This window comes from Nematolebias whitei, chromosome 20 (genome assembly GCF_014905685.2).
Source record: "Nematolebias whitei isolate Nwh7 chromosome 20, NemWhi1, whole genome shotgun sequence".
NCBI classification, from domain to species: Eukaryota; Metazoa; Chordata; class Actinopteri; order Cyprinodontiformes; family Rivulidae; genus Nematolebias; species Nematolebias whitei.
The window spans coordinates 27,755,556-27,780,416 of record NC_056517.1 but is presented as its reverse complement, the minus strand read 5'-3'; the positions used below and the strand labels follow the sequence as shown (position 1 = coordinate 27,780,416).

General features: G+C 40.6%; 2 protein-coding genes across 3 annotated transcripts; one reads left to right on the top strand and one right to left on the bottom strand.

Moving 5' to 3' along the window:
• The first annotated feature begins 215 nt into the window (after positions 1–215).
• On the top strand, positions 216–14,882 carry trpc1 (transient receptor potential cation channel, subfamily C, member 1). Of its 2 annotated transcripts, none has more exons than XM_037694092.1 (13): positions 216–382; positions 673–827; positions 906–1,007; positions 1,122–1,324; positions 5,600–5,731; positions 5,871–6,066; positions 6,496–6,832; positions 8,906–9,045; positions 9,922–10,068; positions 13,334–13,518; positions 13,659–13,860; positions 14,109–14,303; positions 14,465–14,882. In XM_037694092.1, exons 1-13 carry the CDS (start codon positions 217–219, stop codon positions 14,690–14,692), a joined length of 2,388 nt encoding a protein of 795 aa, XP_037550020.1. In that variant the 5' UTR covers position 216; the 3' UTR covers positions 14,693–14,882. The 2 variants fall into 2 exon arrangements, with proteins under 2 accessions (XP_037550020.1, XP_037550019.1); XM_037694091.1 differs by having other exon boundaries at positions 1,092–1,324.
• A 1,167-nt stretch (positions 14,883–16,049) lies between these two features.
• On the bottom strand, positions 16,050–24,100 carry pcolce2b (procollagen C-endopeptidase enhancer 2b). The gene is made up of 9 exons (XM_037694093.1): positions 23,940–24,100; positions 23,678–23,786; positions 23,183–23,438; positions 22,020–22,144; positions 21,734–21,870; positions 21,466–21,632; positions 20,578–20,661; positions 16,509–16,676; positions 16,050–16,184 (listed from the first exon to the last, which is right to left on the bottom strand). Exons 1-9 carry the CDS (start codon positions 24,059–24,061, stop codon positions 16,054–16,056), a joined length of 1,299 nt encoding a protein of 432 aa, XP_037550021.1. The 5' UTR covers positions 24,062–24,100; the 3' UTR covers positions 16,050–16,053.
• Positions 24,101–24,861: the final 761 nt, after the last annotated feature.

Below are 24,861 nucleotides of genomic sequence, written 5' to 3'. Positions count from 1 at the left end.
CATTCACGTCGTCTAACTCGTTGTTTGACGTCATAAAGACAGCTGAAGGTAATATTTATCCACAAAAAAAGAAGAAGGGGAAAAAAAAAGGCGCGACAGAATTAGCATAACATATGGAGTTAGCCAATGACGGCGGCCGCGCTGCGACTGAAGGATTCCTCCACTCGTTCCTTCATGGCGGTCTTTCTGGTGTGAGGGTCGCCGCTTTCTAGTGGGATGCAAATCAGTGTTTGGTCCTACTCGCTCTCCGTCGTAATGGCAGCTCTGTATCAGGGTACGGACGCCTCCTCTCCGGACAAATTTCTGGCCTTGAAAGACGTGAGAGAAGTGAAAGAGGAAACGACGCTGGACGAGAAGCTCTTCCTGCTGGCATGCGATAAAGGTCCGTCCTTGTTTTTCATTGTTGCTATCCAATGTGATGTTATTCCAGTATTTTGACCCTAACTGTGCAGGCACTTTCTGCAGACAGATGGTTTTTTTTTTTTTTGTACCATGACCATATAAAGTCTCCACAAACACGCCTGAGCAGCTGAAACTGTCCTTTGGAGGAGATGTTATTGTTACACATGATTAAAGGGGCAGCTGGAGCCAAGCCTGCTCTGTTACAACCACAACTGTCTCCTAGATCTGATTGCACAATAATTCTCTGACGCATGGTTTGCTGTGCTTTAGGTGATTACTACATGGTGAAGAAGCTGCTGGAGGAAAACCGTCACGGCGAGCTCAACGTCAACAGCGTGGACGTGCTGGGCCGAGATGCTGTGACCATCGCCATCGAGAATGAGAACCTGGACATCCTGCAGCTTCTGCTCGAGTATGGTTGCCAGGTAAACAACACAGAATAACATTCATTTGTCATTCTTGATTATATGCGACGCTTCCTTGAATTATATGCATGTGCGAAGGCGACAGATGCCTTGCTGGTGGCCATAGACTCAGAAGTGGTGGGAGCTGTGGACATCCTCCTCAACCACAGGCCGAGGCGATCGTCAAAGCCTTCCATAGCTGTAAGTCTGTTTTTATCACTGCCATTAGCTCGCCTTTAATGTAACTGAATGCTGTTTCCCTTTTCTTGTAATTTTTTTGCACAGTCTTTCAGAGGTTTGTGCCATCTTTCTCAGAAACTGATGCAGCGCATTCAGAACCCCGAGTATTCCACCACCATGGACGTAGCTCCGGTCATCCTGGCAGCTCACAGGAACAACTACGAGATCCTCACAATGCTGCTGAAGCAGGACATATCTCTTCCCCGGCCTCACGCTGTCGGCTGCGAGTGCATGCTGTGCAATGCTAAAAACAAGAAGGACAGCTTAAGACACTCCAGGTACAGGCCCAATCACACAGAATTGAAGAAAAAAAATGTATTAATGGCTTTTTCTTGAACATGTGAGCTTAAAAGAACCTGAGAATCTGTCTTCTGTCATGTGAAACGTGCAGGAAACATTGCAACTCTGTGTTTTCATGATGGCCTGTAAATGTCTTCCTTTTACAACCGCAAATAAATCAATTATGTAACTTCTTTTTAAAGCTTTCAGCCGTTCTTGCAGCATAACCCCTGCCCCAGAGAGAACTGATGCATTTTCTTTTTGTCCACCTCTGTTAATCAAAATTTAGTGAGGCAGTATTAGCAAATGCATTTGTTTTAAACTTAAATCTGAAACTTGTTTTTGCTTTTAATCTAATCAAAACTGGGGGAAAAGCAGCAGTGTTTCTTTAGTTAAGCAGTGAGTCTTGCTTTTCTGATTCTGTCTTGCAGATGAGATTTTGCTGATCTCTTTCAGTGGGCAGTTTTAGTCTCCCTCCCACACAGTGCACTAAATGAATCAGTCTACAGAGACTCTAACAGAACAGAGTTTAGGTACAAATGAAGCAACCAGAAACAAGGATTGATTCTTGATTTAATCATTTGTGCCATGTTCACGTTTTTAGTAAGTGTTCTCGGTTTTGTTAATCAATCCGTCACTGTCAATCAATCCGGGAGGATTTCAAAGTGTTCGCAGGCCAGCAGAGAGACATCGTCTCTCCAGCGTGTCCTGGGTCTTGCCGTAGATCTTCTCCCAGTTTGTCATGCCCTGAAAAGCCTCACTGCGAGGTGTCCATTCAATCCAGATGCCTGAACCACCTCAACTGGATGCTCTTGATGTGGAAGCGCAGCGGCTACCTGGATAACTAAATGCAAGCGGATTCAAAATTATACACCCCTGAAGTAATTGGTGTGTTCTTAAATAAAATTAAACGTTAACATCACAGACTTTGCATCAGAAACTGCTGGCCCTACAGTGCTACACCGTTCAAGACTGACATCAATCAACCTTTATTTATACAGGTAAATCCCATTGAGCCTCGAGGACTCATTTACAAGAGAGACCTGATTTCAACAAAGAAAGATGACAACAATGGACAACAGCAACAACAATAAGCAGTTATAAAAACTCATACTACAGTTTTTTTTGTTTTTTTTTAACAAATAGGATGGCTAAAAGGAAAAAGGTAACAAAACAAAAAAACAGCTAGATTCCAAGACAAATGTATAAAACTAAAAACAGGAACATGTCTGCATTGGACCCTGCCAGGAGTCCAACAGATTCTTAAAGCCACTTAGAGAGGTCAAGGTCGAGAGCTTCAAATCTTTTTGTAAGATATTCCAGGAAACAGGAGCGGAGTAGGAGAAGGCCCTTTTGCCTAGTTCAGTCCTCACTGAGGGAACACTGCAGGTAATAATGTCCTGAGAGCGCACTCCGTAGCTGCACTCACGCAGAGACATGTAGGAGGAGATGTATGAAGGCAGCAGACCATCCATCCATCCATCCATTTTCTTTACCCGCTTATTCCATTTTGGGTCACGGGGGTCGCTGGTGCCCATGTCCAACAATCACTGTGCGAGGGGCGGGGTACACCCTGGATGGGTCGCAAGTCCATCACAGGGCCGGCAGCAGACCAAGAAGTGATTTAAAGATGAAAATGTACCAGTGAGAGAGTCTGCGTGAAGTTAATGATGTCCAGTTAACCAGTGAATACAGGGTGCAGTGGTGGGTACGATAATCACAGCCAGTTATGAATCTTAGTGCACCATGATAGACAGCATCCAACATCTGCAGGGTGCTTGTAGGAGCGTTCATGTAAATAATATCACCAAAATCAATTGAGGGAAGGAAAGTCACAGATACAAGACGTTTTCTAGCATTCAGGGTTAGACAGGATTTGTTTCTGAAAAAGAAACCCAGTTTAACTTTCAGTTTCTTTACCAAGTTTTCCACATGGAGCTTAAAAGAAAGATGTGAGTCGACCAAGATACCCAAATATTTATAGGAATCAACATCCATTAATCCTTTAATTCTCACGTCAAATTAATTCATTGGTTACCAGTTCACACTTTCGTTGCACATTTCTAAACATGCTGCCATTTTTGCAGACGTTGTTTTTCAGCCATTCTCTTCTTTAAAGGTTTAGCTGTGACAACATTTCCTTAGTCCTTGTGTTGTTTTGTTGCATTCAAATCAGGCAACATACTTTGTCAGATTGTAGGTTTTTATTGTCATAAAATTATTGTTATGTTTAGGAGTGCACTTAGGACCATTGTCATGTTGGAATATTTATTTTATGTCTCTCACAGGAGAGTATTGTCATTTGTTGTTTTATCTACTGGTGATGTCGTCTCCCACTTTTTTGACCTCATAATATGACAATTTTTCCTTCATCCTACTCACCATTTTGGGATTATAAAACGTGTAAACATCTAAGACCCTAGTGGAACATCTGGGGCATTTGATTATTGACTGACTATACAGTATGATGTCCATCATTATAGAAGTACTAAACAGTGATAATCATTCTGTACCACTTTAAAACTGCTGCAACTGGATGTCAAACAGTTTTTGTTGATAATCCTGTACGTTTTTCCACCTTTGTGAAGTCAAACAGTTATTTCCCTTCCTCCCCTCCACTTTTCCTCCCTTCTTTTAACCAAACTTTATTTTTGATATCAGTTTAGACGCTGCATAAAAGTTAAAAAGCTACTAAACTACCATAATTTCCGGCATACAAGTCACATTTTTTAATAATAATAAATAAAGTGCTATGTGTTGTCATCATTGTGTGTTCCCATACAAAGACAAAATTGGCTCTCTGCATTTAACCTATCTCACTGGGATACACCCAGGTGGAGCAGTGGGCATCTATGTAAGCGCCCGGGGATATATCCGGGATTAGGTGTCCCGCTCATAGACACCACAAGATGCGAAATGACTGGGGATCGAACCTGAGACCTTTGGGTTCCAAGTTGGCTGCCCTGCCCCTACACCATCTTGCATAGATTTGTCAGTCCTGTGACATATGCCAAAGTGACTTATATATGTTTTTTTTTTTCCACATTCATAAAGAAATTGTTGACTGATGCTTTAAATTTTGAAGAATTGCAACAGCGAGTCCTCCTGTGCGCGCTGGCTTCACTCAGCTGGTGCAAGTGGAGGAATGCTGGAGAGCTAGTGGCTTTGGCCACGATGGATGGATGGGTGGATGGATGGATGGGTGGATGGGTGGATGGATGGATGGGTGGATGGGTGGATGGGTGGATGGATGGATGGTGCCACCCAGGCAAAATGAAGCTGTTTTGACCATTAAATAAACACATAATAAATACGACAGGTCAGCAGTGACACATAATAAATACAACTTATATGCTGAAGCGACATATATGCTTTTTCCCTCTTCATGATGCTTTTTTTGACTGATGCAACTTATACTCCACAGCGACTTATATGCCAGAAAGTACAATATTAAAATATTTTTAGATAAATAAATATGTCACAAGTTATGTGCAGTTTGGCCTTTTGTTAATTTCATTTAATTTTTCCCCCCCAGTGATCACGGTACAGTAGTCCCTCATTTATCATGGGGGATCCGTACCCTGAAGCCCCACAATAAGTGAAAGAATGTGAAGTAGGAATAATAGTACTAGTAGTAAGTAGCAGTTTATTTTATTTTATATATATATATATATATATATATATATATATATATATATATATAAGGCGTTTTAAACCCTTCTCACACTCTTGCAGTATTCTAAACAATGTTTCTAAACTCTAAATGCTCTAAAAGAGCACATAATGTCATGATTTCAGCTCTCTGCTTCTGCTGCTCTCAGCCACCTGCAAGCGCTCTTGGCCACGCCCACTTCTCCGCTCTGCATGACAAACAGCTGATCAGCTTATCCTGTAGTATGGGCTGCACAAAGGTGCAGGAGGTGCTAAACAATGTAAAATAATTTATTTTAAATAAAAATTACATGCCGATTGTGCGGCTCATCCATCTTTCAGCCAACTGTGTGTCATGTCCAGTCTTATTTTGAAAAACCATGATAGAGCGAGTCTGCGATAAACAAACCGTGAAGTAGCAAGGGACTAATGTAGTATTTATTTTAGAACTTGTGTTGCTCAAAAAAGCGAGAATGTATCTTGGGAATTTAGAAACTGATATTAGAGCTGAGGCTGTTTTGAATAATTTGATGTTCAAGCGATATTGTGACGGATTGTACTTTGTCAGTTTTAGTCCTCCTGCTTTTTTAACCACCTCATTTCTGTTTTTGTTTGTTTTTCAGGTTCCGCCTTGACATCTACCGCTGCCTGGCGAGTCCTTCTCTCATCATGCTGACCGAGGAGGATCCTATTCTTAGAGCATTCGAGCTCAGCGCAGACCTCAAGGAGCTCAGCCTCGTAGAGGTGGAGTTCAGGTGCGGTTCTCATCCGTCAGCTGTGCTTCTCCACCTGTGAAGCTATCAAACAAATCTGTGCACACAAAGATGTCACCAGTGATGTGCAAGACGCTGAAACATTTATGGACACTGATTGCATCTAATTCCCTCGCTCTAGGAATGACTACGAGGAGCTGGCGAAGCAGTGCAAGATGTTTGCCAAGGATCTGCTGGCTCAGGCTCGAAACTCTCGGGAGCTCGAAGTGATTCTTAATCACACCTCCAGCGAGGATCATGTTGACAAGAGAGGCTTGCTGGAGGAGCGCATGAACCTGAGCCGACTTAAACTTGCCATCAAGTACAACCAAAAAGAGGTTGGTTGGTGAAAAACACAAGTTTATTGGTAACGACTAATCTAATTCAGTGAAAATTCCTAAATTATAAAAAGTTAAGTCTGTTGCTTGTGTTCTGTGCTTGTTGTCCAAATAAATAGCTGCTGCAGAACATCGTTTGCTCTTTGTTTGACATTAGTTTGGCAGCTTGACATGCTTCCTTTAGGCGACAGCAGTCGAAACGTAACTAAAGCTCTGAATGTGAAGGAGTTGGATCATTTACAGCTGCGTGCAAAAAGTTTGACTTGTTCCTCATCGTGCTGCAAGAAGCATAAAGTTTCCTGCAGCAGAACGAATATACGATTACTCTGAAGGATGCACATCAGAGAAGTTTACAGGGCTGCAGGAAAAATAGTTCTCCTCCTCCAGTTGAGTTTTTGTTTCTGTTTTCTCCCATTGTCTTCCTTACAGTTTGTGGCTCAGTCCAACTGTCAGCAGTTCCTCAACACCGTCTGGTTTGGAGAGATGGCCAGCTATCGTCGCAAACACACCTGTCTAAAGATGGGCACGGTGTTGTCCGTGGCCTTACTCTGGCCGCTGCTTTCCGTCTGCTACCTTCTCGTGCCACGTTCCCGAGTCGGTCAGATAATACACACGCCTTTCGTCAAGTTCATCATCCACAGCGCCTCCTACTTCACTTTCCTGCTGCTGCTCAACCTTTACTCTCTGGTCTACAACGAGGACAAGAAGAACAACATGGGCCCTGAGCTTGAGATGATCGATTATCTCCTAATCCTCTGGATCTTAGGTCAGCTTTTTTACCCTCTAAATGTGATTATCATGCCATAAATTTCAGAGCTGAAAGGTCTGGTTTCTAGAACTGAATAATTATCTATCTAGTAGAACTAAAAATAGGATAAGAAGTCAATACTACAAACCATAATTTAATATAGTAGCATTGCATGATGGAGTAAAAATGGGAGATTCCTGTTAAGGGGTGCCTTAAGTCCAGTATCTTATATCTATAATTCTTTTAGGCAATGTGACAAAATGTATTTTCTGTACTGTCAGCGCTGCGTCTAACTGAGTTACATAGAAAGGACTCTTATTTCTCCCTTGTGGCCCATCTGAGTGCTGGGAAAGCTGTACTCAACATGCATGCAGCACCTTTACTCCCAAGAAGAAGTGCTTCAGATATCTTATCAGATGAAGCTAGAAAGTCATTGAAATGGGTTGTCTCTCTGGAGAAAGTCCTCCCTACCTTCCCCGTCAGCCAAAAAAAAACATTATCATCCATCTTTGGTCTTGTTAATGGCCCTATCTTATTCTGGGATGTTTGACTGGTTATAAAATGCTTCTTTTCTCCAACTCCAGGTGCTATAGGTCTCACCTTTTTCATTGGCTGGTTGATCATTCGTCGCATTAATCAAATTGATTGGTAATAAAAGGATGTAGAAACCATTAGCTTAATTTTAGGATAGTAGTTGTAGGGTAATTTTACATTTATTCTATTCTCTCTAGATGTGACATGGAGTTTCCATGGGTTATATTTAGGGATGAACAATATTGGATTTTTGGCCGATATCCGATATGCCAATATGTTTTTGACCAATAACCAATACTGATATTTTTTTCCCTAGACCTACTTACAGAGACTACATAACTTTCTGTGCTGTGGAATTAAAGTACTACATTATTCTGCATGGTCTTTGTCAGTTTGGCATGCTACTAAATGCAGATGCCAAAAAACGTCTGAAAATGATGTAACACTTTAACTTGGATTATGTTTAATGTCAAATTTATTCATGACATTTACTCTCTCTAACACAACAACACTCAAACAGTCGTCCAAAAACAAGGCCTCATATACATATATATATATATATATATATATATATATATATATATATATAAATACAGTGCATTTTATATCGGTGAGTTATTTGATGGAATGACCGATGTCCAATATTTAACTTTATCGCTAATACGATACGTTGCCGATAATATTGTGCATCCCTAGTTATATTAATATAATGGAGTTCAAACAATTCCACAAATGACCAACAACTAAGAAGTTGCCTTAAAAAAAGTGATTTGTGCTTCAGAGTCCCCTGCTGCTTTAACACATCGTTCAAGAAAAGTTAAATGGAAGATGAGATTGCTAATGATTGTCGTCTTCCAGCATCCTCGTGCTATCAGGATGTGAGCAGGAGCCATTACAGACCCTACATGAGTTTAATGTTCAGTCAGGCAATCACAAGTCAAGACAGCTTTTTTTGTTTTCATTCTGCTTTCCATTGTTTTTATCTTTCATTTTTGTCCTTTTCCTCTCATTTTTCGCCTGCTCCTTCCATTCCGCCGTTCCCTTGAGCGAGATGCTTCGCACTAACGAGGAAATCAGATGCTGGGCGATTGAGTGCACTTGGCTCCATGTTTGTGTCTCACTGTTTCTGCGTGCTTTCATTTGTGTGCATCTCCAACGCAGCGAGTGGGTGAAGAAACAGTTGATGAGCTTCCGCTGCCAGAGCCTGTCTATCATTTGTTGGTTTCCTGTTAAAACTACGGGACTGATGGATTTCTTAATCAGATATCTACACATGGAAAATTAATGGAATGCTGGTTTTTCAAAGAAGACGCCATTGCCCATCTTTATTAAACTCTTTACACCTCCCTAAAGCCCACAGGTGACACATTATCACCTCATTAATCTCCCTCATTTGCATCTCATACGATCCCGTTTCCCCAGGGCTCCCTCTGAGAGATGACTTATTGCTCAATCTGGACAGGATTTTAAAATATTCAAGAGGGCAGCAAAATGCCTTCTTCCAGTAGCTCATATGTAGGTAAGTGTGGATGATAATGAATTTATGCTTCCCTGTAGGGATGGTGTGGTCAGATGTGAAGCGTCTATGGTACCAAGGGCTGGAAGACTTCCTGGAAGAGTCGAGGAACCAGCTAAGCTTTGTGATGAATTCACTCTACCTGGCCACCTTCGCTCTTAAGATAGTGGCTCATAGCAAGGTACCCAAACACACAAATTATTCATACATTTAAAACGTAAATCGTTACAAATAGTTTGGTTGATGATTGATTAAAGCCTGCCAAAAACTGGATTCAGCACTGTCTATATTTAATTCATTTCTGGGACGAGTTTGTCATTTTGTAAAAGATTCCTCTCACAGCTGTTCTAGACCTAAGTTCATGCTGAAATGAATCAAAATGTTGCAATGAATTATTAAATGAGCACTAATGCATCAGTCGGATCAATATACCGGCTGGAGTAATGAGAATACTTTCAGCGCTGAGGTTAAGGGACATCTGTGAGCAGTTTACCAACAAGCGAACTTGTTTCCCATAACTCATCGCACTTTACATTTGTGATAGGGTTAAAGGCTGAATATAGTACTTAATAAATGTAATCTATTTTTTTCCACACATATGTTGACTACATAAAAAAGCAGGGAAAAATACAGTATAAATAACAGTAAGAGAAGCTCAGTTCAGTTTGTTTAGCGTGTGTTTGATACTGCCCCCTAGTGGCAACAGGCTGCAACAAACGCGCAAAGCTGCAAATTTTAAACCTGTCAAAGATGGTGCATCAGAGGGACTCAGTGGAGCTCAGACAACAATCAGCCATTAAATAAAGGTGTCTAATCAGAACTAAAGCTCTGTGTAAAATGCATCCAGTCATAGGAATAAAATCAGATTTGTTTTCAGATAATTTCAGGAATACCCATGGCCTCAGTGCGGTTTGTGCTGTTTGTATCTCGTGTTGTTCTTCAGGATAAAATATATAGTTTCTTCGGCATTTCAAACAAATAAAATGCCTTTAAAAGAGCTCCTCCTGCTTAACTGTCATGTAGTGAATGTATTTCTGAATGTTTGCTCAAACTGCAGTTCAAAAACAAGGAGATAGACAGGAAGAACTGGGACGCCTTCCATCCCATCCTGGTGGCTGAGGGCCTCTTTGCCTTTGCCAATGTCCTGAGTTACCTGCGGCTCTTTTTCATGTACACCACCAGCTCCATTTTAGGACCACTACAGGTGAGCAATCATCAACGGCATAATATTACTAATTTTATGACAATTTAATGTATCTATATTCATGTAACCATGATGCACTTTGATTGATACATAAGGCATAGATTAGATAATAATGATGAAACTACTTTTTTTTTTATTTTGCTTTCACAGTCAGTCAATCCACCCACTCTCTTCCACTGAATGTGAACATTCAAGGGCAAACCCACACTAACCATCACACCAGCTGTGCTTAGCAGCCCGATACCATCATCATAAGCATTGAGTAAAAGCACAGTGGATTTGAGCTGTAGATTAATGAGTTCTGCAGAGATAATCTAATAAACTAACTCTTAACATGCATCATAGTTTGGCTTTCATCGTCTATGAATGATTTAATAGTTTTCCTTCATTCCACACATTACTGATATCTGGAAATATTTTACAACCAGGGCATTAAGACAGTCTACAATATGTTTGTTCTTCATTTTAGACTCATTTCTATTTAAATCTGGCAAACTTTATGACTTGTGGCTATTTGAAGAGCAAACATGGCTGCATGCAACCAGAAACAGTATAGTCATAGTTAACTGGTAACATCTGGTGAACTGTAACTACAGACCTCTGAGCCAATGTGTCCATTTGTTGGCATCAAATCTTTTTTATATGTTTTAATTCATTTGGAGTCTTTTAAGTTACAAACACACACATTACATGCAAGCCAGTGACAAAATGCTGGAATGAGGAGTTTTTAGTCAATTTATCTTAGTTTTAGTAAAGCGTCATTCTGTTGGACAGTTTTTACAGGAGTGTCATCTTAAAAGTATTCAGTTTAGTGCAAAACAATTAACGAAAGAAAATAGCAGAATCACTCTTGTTATGTAATATTATAACTTTTGGACTAAAAGGATATCCAATTTGGACTTTTGTTAAATCTGAGACAAGTCAGAAATCTGGTTTGCATATTTTTCACTTGGGCTCTATATAACAGTTTCATTGCAATAAGTGTTTTTTTATTAATCATAAATCCATGCACTATTAGTCAGCTGCATGGAAAATGTGTATAAAACGCCAACATCTGACTTTGTGCTGGAAGTCCAGGGTTTTATTTTCCCTTCATGTTTGTCCTGTTTTACACAAAACTGTCTTAAGGTATGAAACAAGATCGGTATATTTGTTTAGATGCCTTCCTGTCGTTAAGCCTGGGCCGTGCCTGCAGTTGGTGAATAAAACAGATGCTCAGCAGCTTGTTAACGAGCACTTTTCAGCCGAAATCTCCCTTTCCTCCCATTTCTGCTCCACTCACGCCGTGACGTCACCACATAGCTTGGCAGGATGGAAAAATGATCAGCTTTGGAAATAAATGTGGCCGTGCGTTCATTCACACCCACATGGCAGGCGCGCCTCTCCACAAATGCACATGCCCCCCACACATTTCAACACATTTGTGATATCTGACTGGGCCAGCATTCCATCCAGCTGCACACAGACAAGCTCCTTCTGCCGTGCACACACACCCAGACGGTGACTCATGATGTTGGGGGCTGCAGTAATGAAAGTTCCTGTGAAACTGTCTTTCCTGAATATATCGACTCACGTGTCTGCGGGGAAGCAGCCCCTGCTGAGATTGGAAACAGTGAAAGTGTGCAAGACTGCATCTGTCCGCTCGTGACCCAGACTTCACCTCGCTGACAGCGTGCCCGTCATACCTGAAGGACTCCTACGTGTAGAGACGTGTTTTGGAGAACCAACATCAGCTTACACAAGACAAGCTTTTTTCTAAAGGGTTTTCAGGATTTAGTGATATTTTTGTGTGCAAAAAAATGAAAATTGAATATGCTTAGAGATTAGTTTTTTCCGCAGTATCTATATATTACTAATGTGATTTAATATATTACTTTATTGAGGTATTTACTCAAAGCAGCTGTATTTGTGTGTAAACTGGTGTAATTGATATACATGTGAGGTCTTCTGCAGACAACGTTGCGTATTATATCCAGGCTCTGTTTGTTCTGTTACTAAGCTGGTCTGTTTGTCAAGTTGGCCAAGCAGGGAGCAACCTCAGCCCCTAAATTACACACGTGCATGGTGGTCGAGGAATACTCAGGAGTTTACGCGTGACAAGAGAATATATCACCCTAACAAACCAAACCTTCTGCTCAAACACGTCATTGTCATTTACCCCAAGGTGCAGGCTTAGTGGTCACACTGGACACACTGAACACTTGTGTTTCTTAAAGACATATTCAGGCATGTTTTTGAACAGATAAGCTCCTCGGGTCTTTAAATAGTGGGTTTTCATTAGCTTGAGAGCCATCTTTTCAGCTTTGTTCATGCTTGTCCTTCTCTCAGGTACAGTGAAGTGAGAGCTTCCCAGCTAATAAATGATGTTGCTTTTTCGACTTCCCCATGTTGGCACTGTTGCTAAGCAAAGAAGATAGATATAAACTAAGCTATAAATAGAAAAAGAAATGACAGAGATCATAACATCACAATAAGGCGTTCATTGAGCCATCTTTGTTTTTCCTTCAAAGTAGAAAGTAATAAAGTACATATTTAAAGTAAATAACTAAGACATTTTGGTAATAGTTTATCTGCTTCAGTGCTTCTTTCTGCCGGAGTCCCGCAAGGCTCTATTCTTGGACCCCTGTTATTGTATCTGCTCCCATTGGGATCTATCCAGAGGAGACATGGTCTTTCATTCATTTTTATGCTGATGATTGTCAGATTTATCTGCCCTTAAAACCTAGCAGTTCCTGCTCCATTTGCCCTCTGTTAAAATGTCTCGGTGATATCAAGGCATGGGTGGCTTCGATTTTTTTTAAGCTTTAATTATCAGAAAACTGAAGTTGTGTTAGCCTTAGCTCTACTGTCACTGATCCTATAAATTTGGACTCTCTTCAGCCTTATCTTAAGCAGTCCGTTACGAATCTCGGGATTGGTTTTAGACTTGGACATTCAGTACAATAAACAGATTAACTCTGTTCTACAAGCAAGCTTCTTCCAATTAAAGCAGATAGCTAAGCATAAGTCAGTGCTGACCAGATCCGACCTTGAAAAAATAGTCCATGCATTTGTTACAACCCGGCCTGACTACTGTAACGTGCTTTATGTTGGGATCAGTCAGGCTTCCCTTTCACGTCTCCAGCTCGTCCAAAATGCTGCAGCTCGGCTATTGACAGGAACTTATAATTTGGTAACAGTTGCTGTTTTAAATGTGCTTCATAAATAAATTTGACTTGACTTGACATTGTGCACATATGATTTAGATTTTCAAAATGTCCCACAGATCTCCATGGGTCAGATGCTGCAGGAGTTTGGAAAGTTTCTGGGCCTCTTCCTGCTTGTGTTATTCTCCTTCACCATTGGGCTCACCCAGCTCTATGGAAAAGACCACAAAAACCCCGGCAAGAAAACACCCAAGGACTGCGAGGGGATCTTCTGCCAGCAACAGAGCAATGATGCATTTCACACGTAAGAGCAGCAGATTATTGTGCCTTCTCATGAGCTACACAGTTAATAAATTGATATATCAGACACTGTAGGATGACAATAGTGAAGAATATGCCAACTTCCAGCTATTGTGTTTCTGATCTTTTTTTCCTGTGTTACAGGTTTATGGGAACCTGCTACGCTCTGTTCTGGTACATTTTCTCCCTGGCCCACGTTGCACTCTTCGTCACCCGAATCAGCTACACACAGGAGCTACGCTCTTTTGTCGGTGCCATGATCATCGGCACATACAACATAGTGGTAGTTATTGTGCTGACCAAGCTGCTGGTGGCCATGCTCCACAAAAGCTTCAGACAAATTGCTGTAAGTCTGCACAATGTTAGGCTCAGCGGTGTGTATCGCCTGTTGTTAGGAGCAAATTAAGTTGATCTTGGAGCTGAAAACAGCAACTACTTTCAACTCCTGTTAGGTTTTAGTTTAGCTTTAAGTGGCCCTGAAATGTTTTACAGACGTTAAATAGTTTATCTGGACTCATATTGCTTATTTTTTGCCCACTTTGAACAAGTGGTTTTGGTTAAAGTGGAGGTTTTGTATTTTTATACCTTGTGCAGAATCATGAGGATAAGGAGTGGAAGTTTGCTCGAGCCAAACTCTGGCTCAGCTACTTTGATGACAAGTGTACTCTGCCTCCACCTTTTAATATCCTCCCTTCACCTAAAACCGTCTGCTACTTGGTGACCAGCCTGAGGAAGTGGATCTGTTCGCATACAACAAAGGGCAAGGTGAAGAGGCAAAACAGCCTTAAGGTGAGAGGAATAAACTCCCAAACTTTCACAAACTCGACGGTGTCATATCATATTTTAGGTGACATTAAAAACAGTAACTCTTGAGGGTTGACTTTATTTTAAACATGTGCTTTACGGTTCCACTTGCCATGAGTCTGAATTATTTCACTGTTTGAACGCAGGAGTGGAGGAACCTGAAGCAGAAGCGAGATGAGAACTACCAGAAGATCATGTGTTGTTTGGTTCACCGCTACCTGACCTCCACGCGGCAGAAGATGCAGAGCACGGACCAGGCCACGGTGGAAAATCTGAACGACCTGCGCCAAGATCTATCCAAGTTTCGCAACGAGATGCGGGACCTGCTGGGCTTCCGAACATCCAAATATGCCATGTTCTACCCAAGGAGCTAAGAAAATGAAAACTTCCCTTTCTGCTCTCTCTGAAACTTGTTGCTTCGTGTTTATCTGGGGCAGTGTGGCACAAGCATGTGCAAACCCTCTCTTCTATTAAGTCACAGGAGTAATTTTCAAACCTGGAACTTTGTTAGAGAAACATGCATTTACCACCAAAGCCTCCAGACTCAGGCCTACCATCTGTTAATCAGCTACCCTGTTTTTGTAAATAAAGAAAGCCATTCTTTTGAAAGGAAAAATAAATGCATTTATGAAAAATGTCGGCTTTTGGAGGATTTAAGTGTTTAAAAAATTGTATGCAATTTGCTATAGCATCTTTTTGAAATTATTTTTCTGCTGCAGGTCTGATTGCTGAAAAACGTCCTGCTCCCGGATGTTTGGGTCCATGTGAGAGTCACATTTCATCTGATCCGTTTGCATACTTAACTGAGCTTCAGCTGCTGCTAACCAACCACTTCAACGTGACACTTCTTGGACATGGACACAAAGTTCAACTGTTAAATCTTTATTTGAGTAGATAAAACATAAATAATATATAGATTTGTTCATATGAAAATATCTTTTTTTTTTCTAACAATGACAGTTAATGGCAAATGCTGAAGGTGGTGCTTTGCATCCATAACACTGTCAAGCAAATATCTTTGCAAAAAGTTGCTTCAAATAAATCAAAAACATATTAAATATTGCACTTTAATCAACGCATTTAAAACTTCAACCTCTGCCCAATAAAACTGAACACATGATCTTGATAATACACAGAAATTAGCCAAGATTGTCAAATCAAACTGGTTCCGATTGACTGAAATACATTTTTAAAGCATAAATCTCAGTCTTTATTCACATTTTATTCAGATGCTTTAAAGGTAAACACTAAAAGGCAGCGTATGGAATCATTTTGGAGCAAAAATAACATTATGGGTTGTCAGAACAGATGTGTAGACAGAATAAAAAACAAGAATGTTTCTCTAAGTAGCTGCAATTTAAATCACTGCTGCGAGCGTGACTGGAATGTGACCAGGCAGGGAACAATTTGAGAAAAGGAGTGGAAATTTTGGCTAATTTTTCTGCTCATTAATCTCAGTCTGCAAAAAAGACTGACAGGCTTAAATAAAAGACAGACTCTGTGCGTTTTCAAACCATGTGAAAACAGTGAAAACGATCATAAATGTGTTTCCCCTAAATGAATAGAAGTTTCTTCATTTTGTCCTGGGAGTTCTGCAACCAGATTTTCTTAGTGTTGTTTCGATTTGTGGCTTGTGTTGACGTTGTTGAGAAGGAGGTTTGTTTTTTCCCCATTAATTGTTTCCATCCACAGCCGAACCTGGAGCAGAAACGGTTCAAAGGAGATCCTCGGAGTTTCAGCACTGCTTGTTCTTCAGAACGTTGAGTCCTTTCTGATTCTTTGTCTTAAAGGCCACGACGAAGTGGTGCGGGGCGATTTTCCCACGGCCCTCCTCATCCACCTGGCCCATGAAGAGGTAGTTCAAGCCTGAGGTCACACAAAAAAAACCTGAATGCAGTGGCAGACCGGCAGAGACATTCAGGGAGGCCGTATATGAGAGTGTGCACAGGGCAGGTATGTATGCCTTATGTTTATATGCACACATATAAACATAGTTATTGTTTAGTTGACTGTTTGGACAGTGAGTTCTGCCGCTCACCTAATACCTCGACTTGATCAGCTGAAGGCAAACTCAGAGTCAGTTATTCAAAGCAGTCAACCGGGAGCTGCATCATGACTATCTTCATTTACATAATGACTTTTTTAATGGTGCAAGCAAAAAAATCATTCCACAAGAGTCACTACACCCACCTCGTCTGATAAAAGGACACTTTTTGCAGAGGATAATGATCTTGGTGCTCATTGTTTTCCCTGCCTGCTGGATTGCCAAGCTGCCCTCCTTATAAACGTTGATGATGGAGACGGTGGCGTACATGCTTCCTCCTCTCATCACTGCCGTAATGACCGTGCCAGTAATCACTACAGAACCAAAAACACATCATGAAAAACAGCAAAAACATACAAAGTTTCAGCAATTTATTAACGAAAAGGCCTAGATTGGAGTTTAACTTGGATACTTTTTGGCACTGCTGCAATTTTTGTTATATTGTTTAGATGACTAATCAGATTAATCACATCAAAATTTGATAGATTTAACTTTTAAATCCAAACATTGAAGAGCTTAAATGTTAAAGAACTGATTTGAAAAATGTTTCAAGGTCAAAGGTGACCTTTTTCTTTTTAATTTCTTCATTAGATAATAAAGTTAACTGGCTGAACTTGATTGGTGTTTGTCTAAATGTGCATGTGGAAACGGTAATTTTGACAGCACAGCATGTATTAGATAACACAGTTGAATCAGATCACTTCCACAGAGAAGACATAAAGAACACGGACTTGAGGATAAAAATCATCTCTCAGGTCTTGCATAAATAGAAAAAGATTAAAAGAACAATCTAAGAGTAGTTTTTACCCAGCTCTAATAATCCTCTGGAGCAGAAAAGAGATGTGTTTTCTCAGACTCACATCTGCATACCATCCACCGTGATTACGCCACCACAAGGATTCATCCCAATCCTCAATTACATTCATATTTCACAAAACAACAAATATGTTGTGGCTCTATTCCTTGCACCGTCAGTAAGTGCTCTTTTTTAGTTGCACTGCCACATTGTTTTGCACAAAGTTCAAACGTTTTAAGTATAATATTTGCTCAAATAAATTAAAAAATCAAAACTGCACAGTTTAGAGTGTACCTGGTGAGGTTTCTATCTTGGAAAATGTTAAAATTTTAATGTACAATTATGTGTATAATCTTGCATTAACCACAACATCTTGACCTGCTCCTCCATATCCAGGTTTGTAATAAATGCAACTTTTTTATGGCATTTTGTTTATTTTTCCCAGTAAGAAGTTGGGAAAATGTCATTAAATGCAGAAAGCATTTAAAGCACTGTCGCTTTAAACACCGTTCTTTGCGGCAAAACGTAACAAGAAACCCAGTGAAACTTTGTGATGGGAACTATGTGCATATAATATAACTAAACATTTCCAAACATCCTAATTTATTTATTGCTTAACTAGATCTTAAACTGACACAAATTAAAGAAATTGAAAAATGTTTATAGAACATGACTTCTTCAGGTACATTTCAGGTACATTTCTGATCGCTGTGCAAATTCACAAAATCAATGACCCACAACTTGCTAAAAGCTTGGAAGTTGCAAATTGACGACCTGATGTTTTTTTTTTTCCCTGCAAGTCAAATACACATGTGTTTATATTTATAATAAATTAGTCTGTATAGATTTTTTTCAGCTAATGTAACAAAATTGGTATGTGTCAGTGTCTAAATATCAGAACATCTGTTTACCTGGAATAAACAAGAAGCAACACTTAGCAGCTTCCAGTCTCTGATGAACAACAGCAGAAGGGTGTGTTTATTGCTCCAAAGTGTTGTTCTTTAATCATCTGCTAAAATTCAAAAGTTTGTGACAACTGCGGTGAATTTATATTTCTGAAACAAATAAAGCTAAAAAATCAGAGGCTATTGACTTATTTTAGTTAAATCAATAAATAGCAATCAAACTTAGCTCTTTTACTTTATGTTGTATCACGAGAAGTTTCCTGTGTGTCTTTGACTGGGCGTGGATTAGAACATTTAAAGATTATGTGCCAAATGTGAAGAATTGATTAAAGATGTGAAAAATGTTAGTTTATAAAGCTTATAAAATAGACCCAACAAAGTTCAGTCAGGTCATCTTGACGGTTTCTTTTTTTGTTGAGACGTTTCGTCCTTCATCCAAAGAACTTCATCAATCTAAGGAGCCACATACAAACTCAGTCCCACAAGTAGCACACTCCCATAGTGGACCAATTGCTGGTGATAAAATGGTTTCTGGGGCCCGCCCTCTCCCCGGTTGACTTCTCTGAGGCAGCCATAGTCAAAGTGGTTCAAAACATCAAAGTTCATGCTCAATAATCCAGGTAACAAATCCAACAAAGTTCAGTCAGGTCATCTAGATGGTTTCTCTTGTTTTGTTGAGACGTTTTGTCCTTCATCCAAAGAACTTCATCACTCCAAGGAGCCACAAACAAGCTCAGTCTCACAAGCAGCACACACCCATAGTGGACCAACCAGTTTGCTGGTGATAAGATGGTTTCTGAGGTCCACTCTCCCTCGTCGACTCATCTGAGGCTGAGGATGAAGGATGAAACGTCGCAACAAAAAAAGAAACCGTCCAGATGACCTGACTGAACTTTGTTGGATTTTCTACCTGGATTATTGAGCATGAACTTTGCTGTTTTGAACCACTTTGGCTATGGCTGCCTCAGAGGAGTCGACAGAGAGAGGGCGAGCCCCAAGAAACCATCTTATAACCAGCAAACTGGTTGGTCCACTATGTGAGTGTGCTGCTTGTGGGACTGTAATTGTTGTGGCTCCTCGGACTGATGAAGTTATTTGGATGAAGGATGGAACGTCTCAACAAAAAAAGAAACCGTCAAGATGACCTGACTGAACTTTGTTGGATTTTTTTTATCTGGATTACTGAGCATGAACTTTGATCTTATAAAACAGAGTGAGGGAAACATACAAAGCTGTGCTAAATAAAGTTTGCGGTATGCATAATATGTGTACAGTATTACAGATTTTAATTCTTTGTTAAATACAGCTTCTCTTTGAAATGTTAATCCAATGTAACAGAGCAGACTTTAATTATTTATTTTAGCCCATTCGCACTCCTCTACTGCTCTTTTACAGTTGGTTTATTCTCCTTCAACCTTTAGAGTTCAGTCTCACAAAGTCAAAAAATAAAATGAAAATCATCAGCAGTATCATTTACTGTGATTTTCAAGCACATGCAATTCTAGCTGTTCGAGATGAGGCCAAGTTAAACAAGTGATGTCAGTTCTCCGAAGACTGCATAACATATCACTGTTTAATAAAGAACAGCGGCGCTCCTTGACCCCTTTTTATCTGTCTTCTAACAATCCATGTGCAGGGTAGTGTTACTTCCTGTTAAGTCTACGCAGGCCCTTCAAAGTACAAAAACACAGTTTTTTCTGCTTTTACGCATGGAAATTTAGCAACAACAGGTACTTTATGACAGAACCACAGCTTGTTCAACATGAAACAAGACTGTACACTGATAGTACCAATACGTCAAGAGTTTTATTTCCTGGCAGAGATGAGAAAAGCCAGGGAAGAATTTGTTTCAGTCATGTTCTATTGCTCCTGTTACACAAACCAGTGAGCGTCTTTTGACAACTCCAAGTGCTCTTAACTGGATTAAATACCAGCAGTCTCAACTTACGATGTCCATTAAACAGAACAGTTTTCAGACTTCTGTCTCGTCATAACTAACGTATCATGAGCTGATCTCTCCCCACCGTGCTTTTTCCACATGTGGCACCACATCGTTTGCTCATCAGTTACTGGTGCAAACCTGAATTTCAAAGGCCAGCGTAACACACGCAGTAAACATCTCAGAGAGGAACAAATTCTGGGAGTTGGAACAAACTGAGGCTGAGCCTGAATCACCGCGTTTAGAGTTTACCCACCGCAAGTGGATGCATGAGGGTGTGCTTGTGCTTACACTGAAGGCCACTGTACCCTACTGTATACAGTACCTCAGTTCCTCAAGGAGGTCTTTCAGATACACGAGCAAATAAAAACAAGAGACGCAAAGATAGTGATACGATCAGGACTGTAAACACCTACTTAGAGGGGAGTTTTGGCTGTCAAGAGCCTTCGATGATATTTACATCTGTGGTTTTGTGTACGATTATCATGTTTGTAACATGCTGGAACATATCAATGACTTTAATATGTGAGGATTACTGTATATAAATGAAGAAAAAAAAACATTGATGGTCTCACCAAAATTGCTGGAGCAGTAATTGCTCTCAAGTGTTCCTCGTCTTTTACATTTCTGCTGACAAAGCGCAACAGAGTACTTCAGAGCTGTGGAGACACACACACATAAGAAAATTTAACCTCTGTAATTTTGTTCGCTGTTGATGCAGTCATGTCAGTTATGGTAGCATCGCTTTCTTCTGTGGTTTCTTTACTGGATATTCTGAGAAACACAATAGTTTGTCTAAAACGAGTGGCTGTCAGTTTGAAAGACAAAAAGTGAGAAAATGAGACAAGAGAACATCTGTTTTTCTAGTTAGTGATATCCCATAAAGGGGGAAAAAAAACACAGCTTAAAGAAAATACAGTGACTGACTAAATATTGTTCTTACTGGAGAGGGAAAAGGCAGAGAAGATAACCAAAAAGCACAGTCATAGTATGACATCATGGCAGGGGGGCACCACAAGAACCTGGCTTGACTAAAGGGAAAAAGCAACAGGAGTGTGGGAACATGAGAGTTTAGGTATGTAATGAGCTGTAATTGCGGGTGCAGACACACACCCACACTGTCTGATAACTTGGGCTGTGTATAGTTTACACAGGTACAATGTGGGCGCACACACTTTTGGCAGATGTTGCAGTTAAACACGTGCCATGCTGCATCCTTGTGGAGATTTCAGTCACCGGTACATTGTGTTCTTTTGACTTTACAGAAAAAACTCTAAATGTTCAAGATTTGCTTATAAACCCTTTGTTTATTGGACTTTTTAGTCTAGATTTGATCCAACTTTCTAACCGTTTTGCCATTTTATGTGAATTAAGTTTCTGCTGTCTAGTTGTGCAATGCTTCTTTAGCAAATACACGTTACAAGTCTTCTGGTGTTTTTTGTAAGAGTCAAGTTGCTACTTACGTGTCGGCCTGGTAGTGACTGGCTGGGTGGTGGTTGTGGTGGGTGGTACGGTGGTGGTTGGGAATTTCTTTGGTCTGAACTTGTAGTGTCCAATGAAGCCATCTGCGGTTAGACTGAGATCTGATAGGAACTGGATCAGGAGCTGATTCCCCTCTGAGAAGACGGGCCTGCAAAGCAGCACATAAAGGCAGACTGAGCATGAACTGAGAGAAGGTTATAAGATGGACATTTTACTAAAAGGACTTTCTGGATGACAGAAATCACCTACGCTGGGGGGCTGTCTCCACAAAATTTTCCGATCCTTTTGGCGTTGTTTATTTCTGCCCCGTTAAAAATGGAGACGTGGTCGTAGCGGCAGTAGTTATCTCGCTCCACGTCAAACTTTTCAAACTTTACTTCAATTATCTGCAGCGGCAGACAAATTACAGAAAAACCTCTCACAGACATTATCACTGAAAACATGCAGACCACATGTTCTTTTCCATCATAAAACCAACATGGATGAATCAACTTTGCTTTCATTAAAAATATAATCTGAACATCTAGTGACTGACTTGGTTTTTAGGGGCCACTATATGCCAGGAGCAGGTGACACCAGCTGGATAGTCTTTCTCGGGCCAGTTAGGTGTTTTGAAAGCCCCAGAGGGCTTGTCCAGTCTGCCCCCACAGTACTGGTCACCTGTAAAAACAGAGAACAAGAAAAAACAAAATACCATTGCTGTAACAATTAAAAAAACAGGTGTCATTACTATGTCATTTCCCTTGTTGTAATTATAAACACCCTAACCAATGAAAACCAAGTGTCCAATGTTTCTATACAATGGTCATACATTATAACCCGTTTGAGAAGGGGGGGAAGGGAAGTTTGAGATTGTCGTCATTGTATATTCCCATACAATGGCAAAATTTGTTCTCTGCATTTAACCCATCACATGTGAGATACATCCAGGTGGAGCAGTGGGCAGCTATTTAACCGACCGGGGAGGAATTGGGGATTACCGGTAGGTGTCTTGCACAGAGACACCAAGAAATGTGGGAATGGCTGGGAGTCGAACCGCGACTTTCTGGTCCCAAGTCAGCTGCCCTACCTCTACCCCATCTTTACCCCTTTTTGGCTGAACTTTAAAAAAAATTACTTTCCAGGATGACTAAAGACAAAGTCATGGTAAGAGACACCCAACAAATGGAAAACACGTCAGATAAGACGTCTTCAAAGTCTCTTTGCCACAGTCAAGTAAGAGTCAGGCACGGTGGTTTACAGACTGGGTCCATTACAGCTGTGAGCTTGCTGGGTACAAGAAACTATTCATTAGAAATCCACAAAAACACACAGCAGATGAGACTGTAGATAGGAAAAGGCTCATTTGCCTCAACGTGATACATTTAAATTCACTTCCAACTCAAATGTCTCCTGCCCCTTCCCCTAAAAAAACAAAAAACAAAAAAAAAAACCCCACATTAAGTTGCAAATAGCTTTTAGTTCAACTTTTAATTTAGTATTTTTTTATGTTGGACAAAAGAAAGCAAATGTTCACGTATTTTTTCTATACCCGATCACTTCATTTATTGTGCAATAAGACTGCATAGTGAGGCAAAAAGGATTCTGAAAGAACTATTTTTTAGTAAATAGACAGATATCACTGAAATCTTTTAGACCTTGACATGTTTTGGTGCAGAAAGCCTGCTGTGGCATTGCTCTGCTTCCTATCTACAGTACCTCTCTCATGAGGGTGGGCCGCAGAGAAAACAGTGAGGAAGCCGCTGCCAGCGGTGTTGGCATCAGACACCATCTGCAGGAGCATCTTGTTGCCCGTGGAAACAAGGGCTCCTGGCTTGAACGTCCCACAGAAGCGACCAAGCCTCTGCCCATTGACATGGCCGCTGTACACATCCACGTAGTCATAGCGACACAGGTTGTCACTCTCTAGGTCAATAAAGCGGAATGACAGCACCACCACCTTGCCATCAGGAACCTTGGGTTGGAGAATGAATCAGTTATCAGTTATCACATGTAAAAATCAGACAAAATGGAGAGTTTTCAGTTTAAACATGTCAAGCTTTTGCTTTATCTCAACATAAATGAGTCAGAGATTATGTTATCATCTGCAAAGTAATCAAACCAGGCCAGTTAGGATTTAAGTAAAGAATGTAATCTCACTTTGGTGTAGTGTACTTTGTATTTGTAACTACTTAAAAATCTAACAGGACTCACTGTGATCCTCCACACACATTTGGTGTTTGGAGGATAGACTCCCGGGTATCCTTGGCTTCCGATGACTCCAGACTGCCCTGTGATGTTTCCTCCACATGTGAAAGTTGGTCTGGAGGGGACATTTTTAAATGATTATGATGGTTTAGAACATAGAAAAGGAAAAGGGGAAAAAAAGCATCAGCTTGAATAAAATTTCCTCGCCAAAGGACAGCGTGGCCTGTATTCAAAGAAAAAGTTTGACATAGAGGAAATAAATATGTACCTCTGCTGAGACTGAGCACAGACCTCTGTCAGGAACAGCAGAGTCCATGCGCAAAAAACACTGCATGTCCTCCACATGGTTGGGTAGATGCAGGCGCTGCGCCTGGAGTCACTCCGTGGCATCGCGCTCAGCTCCAGCCGTGAGGGAGAAGGAGCTGCTGCAGGGAGTCTGAGGAACTGCGAGCTCAAGCACATGAATATGCTGTCTGTTCTGTGCTGTAGGAGGGACTGAGCATAGAAAGAGAGAGAGAAAAAAAAGATGGAAGCGCTGGACGGAGGGTGTGGGGTCCCGCTTTAGCTTCATACTTCACCTGATCTGGAAAACCGTCCAGAAGATGGCATGATTGAACTTGACTGGAATTATCCATTTTTTACATTTTTTTTTCCCCTCAACTGCTTTGGTGCATCTCTGATCAGAATGTTAATTTAACCTCCACAACATTTAGTCATATGTGCACATCATGGGCAGTTTTCATTCCAACAAATTGCAAGTACTTTTGGACATGCATCAATCCCTTCCATACAATTCTCAGGTGTTTTATAGAGTAACATCATTTGCTTATGTCATGCCAGTCAAAATGAACTATGCTTGTGAATGCTGAATAGTCATTCACTATAAAACTAATACTGTAGTTCTTTAGTCATTGCATACTAAAATGTTAGACTAGATGCCAAAATCTGTCAACCAAATTTTATGCATTTCTTTATCATTTTGTCCTGAAAATGCCTTCCAAATTGAACAATTTCTCTCAGGTGAACCTCAGCTTTCTCTAATGAGGAGGAGTGTGTGAAGCACTAGCTGTAACCAATGACAAGCCACTTCTTCACAGTCACTCAGAACTGAATCCCATGATCCCTCATTTGGCAAGCATATATGAACTCAGCTGAGAATGGCATAGTGAGTACCATTTTGACAGTACTGT